At 54.9% G+C, this 10416-nt stretch overlaps 1 protein-coding gene across 1 annotated transcript in view; it reads left to right on the forward strand.

Annotated features, from left to right (window-relative positions):
- The window catches only part of LOC127750965 (uncharacterized), a 19152-nt gene extending 15224 nt beyond the window's left edge, over positions 1-3928 (forward strand). Inside the window, exon 3 of the mRNA XM_052273772.1 lies at positions 3847-3928. Within this exon, the coding sequence (XP_052129732.1) occupies positions 3847-3903 (57 nt within the window). The 3' untranslated portion in view covers positions 3904-3928. The remainder of the gene's footprint in view (positions 1-3846) is intronic.
- Positions 3929-10416: the final 6488 nt, after the last annotated feature.

Consider the following 10416-nt stretch of genomic DNA (forward strand, 5'->3'; position numbering starts at 1 on the left):
CGTCCGCCGCAACTTTCCGGTCGCTGCTCGCTGCAGAAAATAGTTTTATTTTCCGCAAACAAGCCTCGGCTAAAGCAACAACTCCAGCCAGCGCCCGCCCGCTGGCCGCCCGCCGCCGTCCCGGTGGGTGTTCCCCTTACCTGTCTAGACGGCCGGGCCCGCAGAGCATAAAGGAAGGGGGGAAACCCCTCCAGTCTGTCACTTCACCACCTGAAAAGAGAGCAAATCTCATGAATGTTGCGAGACAGGCGCGCGGCCACAGGCAGCCAACACCAGGGAACATCAGCGCCAGACGAGCCCCTGCCGAGCGCCAGGCGCCCGAGGAGGTTGAGGTCGAGAACCTTTGCTAATGTCGTAACGGAGGTCCTCGTCCGACGGGCGTAATTATTTATGCAATTTCTAATATCATTTTTCCAGGATAATTTCTCTGAAACTAATTCGTTAACTCTGTTGCGCAACTGTGGTGGCATTTCCTCTCGCATTAGGCGAGCCTCTTAAAGATTTTCAATTTTAAAATTGATCAATAACATTTATCGTTAGCTTGCAGTCACTGTTCAACTCCAAGCAGAATAAGCAAGGTTTCCTAACTGTAAAATAGGGCTTCTTGGATGGAAATCAGTAAAAGGTGTATTGGCAACCATGGCAAAGCATTCGAATTGGCTGTCCCGAAACTACGTCCGTTTCTTTCTCAGACTTATTCTCCAAGTTACGGGAGCTCGGCGCCCTCGGCGCCTGCAAGCCTTCGGGTAGGCCAGCCCGCCGTACACGAATGCACTGCAGGCAAGATGTTGCCTACCTGGAAGGCACCATGAGAGCTTGCACAGGCCGAACTTGGCAATTTCATGACGGCGAATTACAGACGTACTTTCTGGATGATCTTTATACATATTTTTAGTTTGATGACTTTCACCTTTGCTGCGTGTTAAATTTTAGCTTTTAATTAATTTTGGAATAATGAATGGGCGCTTACTGGGCTGTTTTAGTCTCAGCTCATCAATACCTCACCAAGCCACCTCATCTCTTAACCGCCACCATCAACGATATACTTTCCCTGTGTTTAGTACGCGAAAGCCCTAAATTTGTGTTTCAAACACGTCGTACTTCCAAACACACTCTGTTTCAAAAACAGACCCCTTTCTAAGCCCTTTCTCCCGTGCCCTTCGTCTCGAGGCTAGGCTCGAGGCTAGGCTCGAGGCTCATTGATGGTTTTGCAAGTCAAGTCCAAAGGGCCGTGGTGCAGGCGTGGCGCGGCGTCGAGCGAGGATGTTTATAACGTCGCCGCAGGAAGCAAGTCTTTCAAGCCGCGGACGGGACGGACGGCGCTGGTCTTTTCACCCGGCAAAACAGCATCATTAATCAATCATGTTCCTATCAATCTCGACGTCCCCTGCCCGCCCCACCCCGACCCCGTCTGCCCAACCCGCGCACCACTGCGTCACACTGGCCTGCCCCTGCCCTAGCGCCCCAAACTGTTTTCTTTTCTTTTTTTACATTTTCTTTTCTTTCTCTTTTTTGGACTGACATCGCTGCTGAACAAGGCTGAAGCTGAGCGGGGAAGGAGCCGTCGTATAGCCATAAGCGTGTAGCTGGGCAGTAGTTTTTGCGTAGCCGTACATGGGATTAGGCCTCCCCTGCGCTGAGCTGGACTGGGCTGCGCCAGTTGGCTGTGGATTCCCCTCCCCGTCCTGCCGAGCTGCGCTCGTACCATCCCCTCCTGTTCTCTCGGTCTCCGTCCCTTTCCCGGTCCCACCCACCCTCTCCATCCCCCCTCCCTTTTTCTCTCTCTCACACGCGCTCACACAGCGGACCGTCCCGCATCCCCTGTCCTTCTCCCACTTGCCAGACAAAATCGATTCCGACGCGGAAGGAATGGGAGGTTTAGCACAAGTCAGCTACGCCAACTTCTCTCTCTCCCCCCCTCCCCTCTCTCTCTCTCTGTCTCTCTCTCTTTCTCCTCGACTCCTTCTCCGTGCTCCCTTCTCCATATTCGTAGCGGTCCGGGTGGAGCCGGGTGGAGTCGCTCCAGCAGCACTCCCCTAAAATAATGTTTCCTTTTGACTCGCCTCCGGCTCCAGCTCCGTCTCCAGGCCGCTGCGCCGGCCGACCGGGGCCAGCAGGCCAAGAGAGTCAAACCTTTCTTAGTCTCGTTTAGACGGATTTACCCTGCCCTTTCCGAAATTCGATAAGCTTATTAATCAAGAAGAGTCCCTGACTAAAACTTGAGGAGCTGTGGGCATCCTTGCTTCACTTGGATAATTAAATGCAGTGCCGATGTTTGAAACGAGATGTTCGGTTCGGAAGATGGAGATGGTGCCGTTTTCTACCTTGCTACTTTTGTGTGTTTAGTACGCGATGACATGAGCAGGATGAAGGAAGAGGGGCGGGGGAACGAAAAAGGCTCTTGAAGAGAATCCTTTTTTTGGAAAGAGATTTCTCCCCTCACGCGCGTTCACACGCAGCCCCCGTTTGCCACCCCATTCGTCTTTCATTCCATCCCTTACCCGCTCCCCTCCCCCGCCGCACCCCTTCCGGTCTCCTACGCCCATTTAGCTGCGCAGCGCAGGCGTTGGGCTCCGGGCTCTGGGTGTTCGGCCTCGACACAGAGAGAGAGAGAGAGAGAGAGAGTCATACAGCAGTGGCGCGAAGAAATAAAACAGCGAGCGTTTTGGGCAAACAAGCGCGCTGACGAATGTCTCGCGTAAATTAGCGAAACCCTTTACCCCTAACTCGACCTGGCCTCGTCGCGAAAGAGAAAACACGACAACCGCTAAATAAGGATAGATAGAGCAAGCAGAAAAGGGGGCTGGAACTAGTAGAAAAAGAAGAGAGAGAGAGAGAGGTGTGGTACTCGCCGTACCGTGGTGTGCCCAGGCCGAGCTTTCGGCACGTTATGTTCCTGCAGGAAGCCGTAGCAGCAGGTGGAACGGTGTGCAGACGCCCCAAAGGCTCAAGGCCCCTTGCGCAGGCAGCCTGCTAGCGACTAGCGGCCAAAAGTCAATGAGCTTCGCGCTTCAACCAACAGGAGCGCCGCGGGCTTGGCTCGGCCGTCGGCCGTGGCGCTGCTCGGGGCCCGGGGGATTAGTCTTCAGCCACCGGCAGCCATTCGCGTTAATAATGGAGGAGTACTTTTCCTTTTCGGCGGCGCGCCGTGCGGTAACATGGCGCGGCCGCGGGCGGGCCTCCCCTCAGGGCAGCATCACGGCGGAGAGGGAGTGCTCTCAGCAGCACTACAGAAAAACAAATAATGTCACACTGGTTCTTTGTCATACTGAATTCGACAATTTTTCTTTAAAGAAAGAGGTTTTTGCCTCAAGAAAAGATACTTTAATACACGGTAAATACAATGTTCTATTTTTTAAGGAAAAAAAGGAAAACTTTGAGGAACTCCCATGTTTGAGGGCGTGTCCTCGGATCTCGCCTCAGATTTTGAGGAATCTTCTCAAAAATAGAGGAAAAGTCCCGCATTTTTTGAGGAAACTTCCTCGAAATCTGAGGAGTTTTTTGTCAAACTAGAGGAGAGTTCCTCAAAGTTTTCCCTTTTTCAAAAGAATGAGACATCGTTTTTACCGTGATAATCGGATGTTGTCAATACCTCAGTGCTTGCTACCTTACCTAGCCTGGAATTTTATTTTATTTTGCAGAATTTTGAATGGATTATGAGGTTTGTGTGTTAAATTAAACTAGATGAACCGGAGCGTTCTCTCATTTTTAGATTCATAAATGAATCAGTTCATGATCAGCTAGCAAATTAATTAAAGTTGCGTAGCAGTTTGCTTTGTATTTTGTTTTCGGCGCGACAAAATACACTATACTTCAACGTGTTTCGTTGTTTACATTGTTTTGCAGGTTTGGAGGAGCCGTAACATTTTGAAGCTGCGGCCTCTGCCGGTTTCGTCGTGCTGATTTCGCGCCCCGCCTACAGAGAGGTAATAATGGCATGGCCTCGTTCGATCCCTTTTGCCACGCTGGCGTTGGCGCTCGTGACGGCCGCTCTCCCGTAGTAGGCCTCGATGTGGCCTCGATTCGCTCGTCGGAGACAATTAGTGCTTAATTTCTTGAAGCGCATTATGTGGTGCGCTACGCCATCGACTCGTGGTAGGGAAGAGGAATGGGAAGGGTGAAAATAATGGACGGGGGAGGGGGGGGAGGTAACTCGTAACTCTATGTGATGTGGGTTAAACGAGGTAAGGGGCAGGGAGTAGGGAGAGGTGCTGGTAGTTGGGGGGAAAATTACCGACCACAGTCTGCTCGCTCGGCGCTCGGGGTCTCACTAGCGCATAGGGTACCCGCGCGGAGTGCTACACACCAGGCTCGACTGCAGGCTGCTGCAATTTATCGGCGCAATGCTGGAAAAGTCATTTTTTTGTGTGTGTGGTTATCCGAAGCTTATTGAACGGGAAAATTCCCTATGAGAAATTTGGTAATGTTACAAATTTAAATTGTTTTACTGACACGGAGTTTCGACTTCGTCTACTCTGAAAGGCAACAAAGGCTGTCGCACAAAATCGGGACACAAAAATATATATTTAAAAAATATAAATCTACAGGGTGGGTGATCCGCGCCGTTCTTTGTAAATGCTTATACTGTACCGGATACACGCGTGCGGGCGCGGGCGGGCTTGCCTACCGTCGCTCGCCAGGGCGCCTTACGGCGCCGTGCGAGTATGCAACCCGTCCGCACGTAAGAATCGTAAGAAGCATTTTAATAAGACGGCGCCGGACGGCGCGGATCACCCACCCTGTACAACAAAAAAATTACTTTTTACCAGTGCCGTTTACTGCGCCGTGTTGCGGACTTTCGATCAGCAGCTGACTGTAATCCCGCGTGCTGTCGCGCGGGCATTTGTGCGGCGTGTAGTGTTACAGGGGGCGTGTTCCAGCCCAGCGGGGGCGCGGTGTGGCGTCGCGTGGCGTGGCTGCCAATAACGGCCGCGCTATCTATCTGCCAGTGGCGGCGGAGCCAGGCGGGGCCTAGGCGAGGCGGCATGGCATGGTGATCTGATCTGTCCTGCTCTCTCCCGCTTCACAATGACGCCTCTTGTTTGACCCAACCAACGCGCCCCGTCCCGCGCCCTTTAATTCACGCTGATGTCGCCATGGCGACGACGAGGGTGTACTCTGCACTCTAAATGGAAAGGGACAAGTTTGCGTGCTCCGAAAAAAGGGAACGTTTCCGTGTAGATCCAGATCAGATGCAATTTGTTCCGAAATTTAATTTGGACACATTTTGTAAAACGGTTTCTTCAGGTCTGGATGTGCACGAAAACGTTGCCTTTTATATTGTCCATTTTCTTTCAGAGTGTGTTTAGTAAATACACACACTAAAAGCTTATGAACAAATTTATTCATAGCCTACTGAGCCCTGTGTACAAATAAATTTGTTCATACTATAGCGTATTAAAAAATGCGTGAGCGGACTACGTTAGACATAACTCTTATGTTCATAAGCTTTTAGTGTGCACATTTTATACTTGCCCTTTCCCTCCTTCCGCGGGCGACTACGACATAGTAGAACGCTGAATTTCTGCGAGTTGTCGTTGTTTGTCTTGTCGGTGGTCGCGGAGCAAGGCGACACGCTCGCTCGGGCCGGGTGGGGGGTATGGGGGAGCGCGGAATCGCCGAAGGGATGCGATACGAGTGGAGTGTTGCGGTGGGTCCGGGTGCACGCCACACCACCGCACCCCGCCTTATCTGCCCGGCAATAAATTAAATAGTAGTAGTGGCCGGGGAAGAGTGGAAAAAGAAACCAGAGCGGGCGGGGAGAAGCAGAGATAGAGGGAGCGTCCGCAACCCGGGTGCTGGACTGAAAGTTGATGGCGTGACGGTGAGGGCGATCGGGACTCGATATGGTCACGCAAAATCATCGCCCTCGTTTGCTTGCCTTGGGGAAGCAGACATGTCTTTTGTCGCTCAACTCCAGGCTGCTGCTGCCGCTGGAGTAAGCTAGGACGTTGATAGGGCTGATAAGCGCCCCTCTCGCCTTGGTGCTTGTGGCAGCGGCGCTGCAGCGTCCACATCGTGTTAGCCTCATCACGCGTGAAGGCTGCCCCGCCGCCCCTCCCCGCTCCCCTCGCACTCGCTTTGAGCCCTTTGCTCCGGCCGGCGCCGGCCGGCCCGGCCAGAGCTCGGCCCTTTGAGCGGCGAGTTGCTCCGGGGTGTTGAAGGGCGGAGTCGCGTCTTTGTCATCCGGGGGGCCGGGCAGGGCTGGGCAGCGCCGGGCAGGGCGGGCTTTATCAGGCCCCGGATCCAACCGAACTTTGTGCGTGAAGAAGGCAAAGGGTGTAAAACATAGCTTTTTGCCTATACTTTCAGGTGGATTATTGTAGCGCCTGCTGTTTTTTTTTTTCGATTTTGCTCGGCCTAGCAGCCCCCTATTCGTGTGGGCGTGACAGTACAGAGGCGAGAGCATCGAATCCCTGCGGGGTCAGCCGGGCGTGGTAGGCAACCAACCACACAGCGCGCGTGGGCTCTGCTGGAGCGCTTCGGATCGGAACGGGCGGGGGTGAGGACGAGATGGGGCGAAGTTGGGATGTGGAAAAAAGGGGGTAGAAAATGGGGGAAAGGTGGGGTATGGTGCGTGGAGGATGCGAGCCAGCGGGGGGGCATTCCACCCGGCCCGGCACGGGGGCGGCGGCGGCCGTGTGTGGGGGACGCCGGGGGACGGGCCGCCTGCTGCTGGCTTTTGTGCCGGCACAATGGGCTATGGGCGGCGGCGCCCCGAGTGGACACTGTCCGTGAGCAAACATTGACAGCAATGCCCGGAGAACAATTGGCCACTCTGCCTGGGCGCGCTTGTTCGGCTCTGGTCTGGTGCGTGGGAGGGAGGAGGAGAAAGAGCGCGAGTGCGTGCGAATCGTTTTTCTTTTTCCATATTTCGCTCTCGGTCGGTACATAATGCCGGCACACTTGTGGGCACGGCCCGCCCTCCCGACAAATTTCGTACAGAGAGTCTTCATATTACCAGGAATTTGTGATGTACCAAAGGATCCTGGAACCACTACCATATATTGCGGACGAATTTTCTGCGAATTACAAACACCACCTCCTCTCCTCTCTGCAGACTTTGCTTGGTTTCCGCGAAGACGCGCGCCGTCGCGGCCCACGCCACGCGCGTCGTCCACGATCAGGACCCCTCAGGCTCCTGCGCTGTCGCCTGCCTCTCGCTCTGAAAAGGTCAGACGTTGTTGTTGATGTTTGTCGCTGTCACAGCTCTGTCGCGTCGCGCCGCTCCGCCCCTGTTCTCTTGTTTACTGCGCAGTTGTTTCAGGAGACGTTCAATAAACGTCCCGTTTATTTGGAATTGTTTCTGCTTTGTGATGGTCATTGAACTATGGATCACTGTACAACATTATATACCGGGTGTAACTGTGAACGCAGTACAATTACACCCGGTACGTATACAAATGTTTTTCATCCAGGTAATAATTACACAAATGCAAGATGCAAGAGTAGTCGGACAGTACTACTTTTTCAAAAGTATTATGGAAAGGACCATCACCGGTCGCCGGGAGAAGGGGAATTAGATCCGTTCGCAGCTGTGCACCTGTGCAGGTGTCAACACGTGACGAACCTTGTTCAGCAGAGAAGCTCGGAGCTTCGAGAAGCACTTGCCATTAGTGCGGACGTGTCTAAGATGGATGCACGTCGCAGGAGGACGTGCGGAGGGCGAGTCAAGGACAGGACAGGGGGAGCAGGCTGCCACCGCCAAAGTGATTCGATTAGAAGGCAGTGGTTGACAGAAGGCGTCGCGCAGGGGGGGCAAGACAAGGCTGAGGGGGCTGCAGAAGTCGTCGTCGTCAACGTTGTCACCATCGTCACCCATGCCCTCTCATGCCCTTTAGTAATACACGGTAAAAATGTTATCTTGTAATTCAAGAAGATGGCTTGAAATTCAAGGGAAAATCACTTGGTATTCAAGCAATTGGCTTGAATTACAAGACCGTTTATACGACCCTCTACTGTGCTCGACCCTGGAAAATTTGTTGGAAATGAAAGGAAAACAAACCTAAAAACACCTAGACACTATTTGTGATCTATCTTGTACATCACAAAAGCGAACAACATTAATAAACAGAAACAGACGCGGGAAACAAGAGAAAGGAGGGTAGATCGAGTTGGCAACGAACAGTGAGCGCGCGGAGCCGTACATCAAACCAGCTGACAAACGCAAATCATGCAAAAGCGTGTCCGGCCCAAGAGAGGGGGATGCGATGGGGGGTCCTCGGAACAAATGGCCCTACAGGACAGCCAGCCGTGGTGTCCCGGCGGCCGGCCCCCGCGCCTCTCGCGTGACTTATGGCCGGCGGTGGGGCCGCAGCTACCGCGGCAGCTACAGCGGCAGCTGGAGGAGAACCAATAACCGACTGGAGAGACTGCTGGCCGAGTATCGCTCTGCTGGAGAACTGGATATCCTGGCTGGAGAGGCGAGGACAACAGCCGCGCGTTAGTCGGCTATCAAGGGCATGGGAAGAGTAGTAGTATCCTTTTTCACGAGGACGTCGATGTGCCTTGTTGTTGCTGGAGAGACTTGCCGAGCCGCTCTGGAGAACTGGATCCTGGAGAGGCGGGGACAACCAGAGCGCGCGCTAGGCGAGAAAGAGAGAGGGGAGGGGGTCTTCTCTACGCTACTCCTCATCGAGCTCGTCGATGTACCGAGGCGATAGCAACGCTGAGGCAATAGCATGCTTTGGCTGCCGCTCCAGATGAAAATGAAGACCGAGGAGGAGGAAGGAGGGCGTCGACGACGACGCGGGCGAAGACGTCGACGACGAGGAGGCTGAGGGAGGAGGGAGGAGGCACGCCCCAGCGCGGAGCGAGGACACAAGATGGAATTACCCCCCGTCCGCCCCCCGCCCGGGCACCGCCCCCTATCTCGCGCCGTTTTATCTAGCATGTCGTCCTTGGCTGCTTGGCGGGGCCCAGGGCTGCGTCCGGGTTAGCGGCACGGCGGTGAGCATGGCCCTCCCTGGAGCAGGATGCTGCTGCATGTCGCCGAGTTCGAAACAGAGAAAGAGAGAGAGAACGCACTTCGCACTCAATGCCGAGGAGAGAAATGCCCCGTCCCGGCGGGTTGGGCTTCAGGTCAGCTCTGGCTGTGATGTGCTGGAGATGTGCTTTTTGGCTCTGTTTCTGCTCATAATGTTTTCCTTCCCTCTTGCTCCTCATTTTAGCCACGCAGGTCGCATCTCACTGTCTCGCTCTTTCTCGCTCTGCCCAACCATCGCCCTGGTTTCAACCCCTCCGCGCCCACCCCGTGCCCCGGGCCGTGTACTCTTTGCTGTGACCCAGTTGCTGAGGTACTCAGCGCGCTGGTGCTGCCCTCTGCAGGTGGTGCGGGCCGCAGCGAACGCTGCTGCTGCTGCGCTGACCGGAATTCCAAATCCCCCAACCGCCCTTTGCGCCCTTTATCACATTCATATTGAGATCCGCTAACATTCGACATCTAATTTGTCATTCTCGGCGTGCGCCCCGCGCCGCTCCGCTGCGTCCCGCCCGCCGCGCTCGCGGATGTTTCTCGGGAAGTATTATTCACATTTTCACCGCCGAGTTTTCTTCTCTCCCCGCCCACAGCCATAGCTCCGAGGTCCCCCTTTTTTCGCTTTTTTCTCGCCGAGCGAATTGAAAATCCGCGCACGACTGAGACGGCAGCGAGAGAAACGATACACGCCTTTACCGGGAGGGCCTAGCTCTTTTGCATTTAGGTCGCGGTCCCCCTCTTTCAAGTCCCCTCAACTTTCCCGGAGGGAGAGAAGGGCGCACGGGAGAGGGGGGAAGGGGGAGGAGAGGGGGTAGGAAGCTGCGCTACCGATCTGCTCGGGCCCCCGCGGGGGTGGCGCGGCGCTCGCTCCCGGCCGGGGGGTTCGCCTGCACGGAGAGTTTGTTGAACCCCGGCCCCGGCGCTCGGCGGTGGTGGGGCCTGGTGGGGCTCGCCGCGCCTGCGGGTGGGGCGTGGCGAGGCCGCCCCGCCCGGGACTACGGTTTTGCCCGGGTCCAGAGAGGGTGGGGCTGTAGCGGCTGTAGCTCGGCCCTGCAGCCACCCTGTCTGCCTGCGCCGGCCGGGCCCTGTGGGGCCGAGGGGCCCAAGTCAAGCCGCATGGGGATGGTCGGCCCGGGTCGGCCCTCCCCCCATTCCCATGCTAACGGGACTCTTTCGTATCTCCTCGCTCGTCCATCACGATATCATCATGTCCATCGCGATAGGCTGCGCCCGCCCTCCAGCTCCGTGATCGCTTCAGTTGCGATCCACGAAAAACAACAAAATACACGCACGAAAAGAGAAAACCGGTTTCAGGTCTCGAAGCATAAGAACACGGGACTTGTTTCGTCCTCTACCCTTCGGGTTTTCGTCCCCATTACTCTTCTTTAGTTGGTCGCGCGACACATAATATGACTGGCCAATTTTCATAATTATTTCCT

The sequence above is a fragment of the Frankliniella occidentalis genome, unplaced genomic scaffold (genome assembly GCF_000697945.3).
Source record: "Frankliniella occidentalis isolate FOCC.00 unplaced genomic scaffold, Focc_3.1 Scaffold298, whole genome shotgun sequence".
Taxonomy (NCBI): domain Eukaryota; kingdom Metazoa; phylum Arthropoda; class Insecta; order Thysanoptera; family Thripidae; genus Frankliniella; species Frankliniella occidentalis.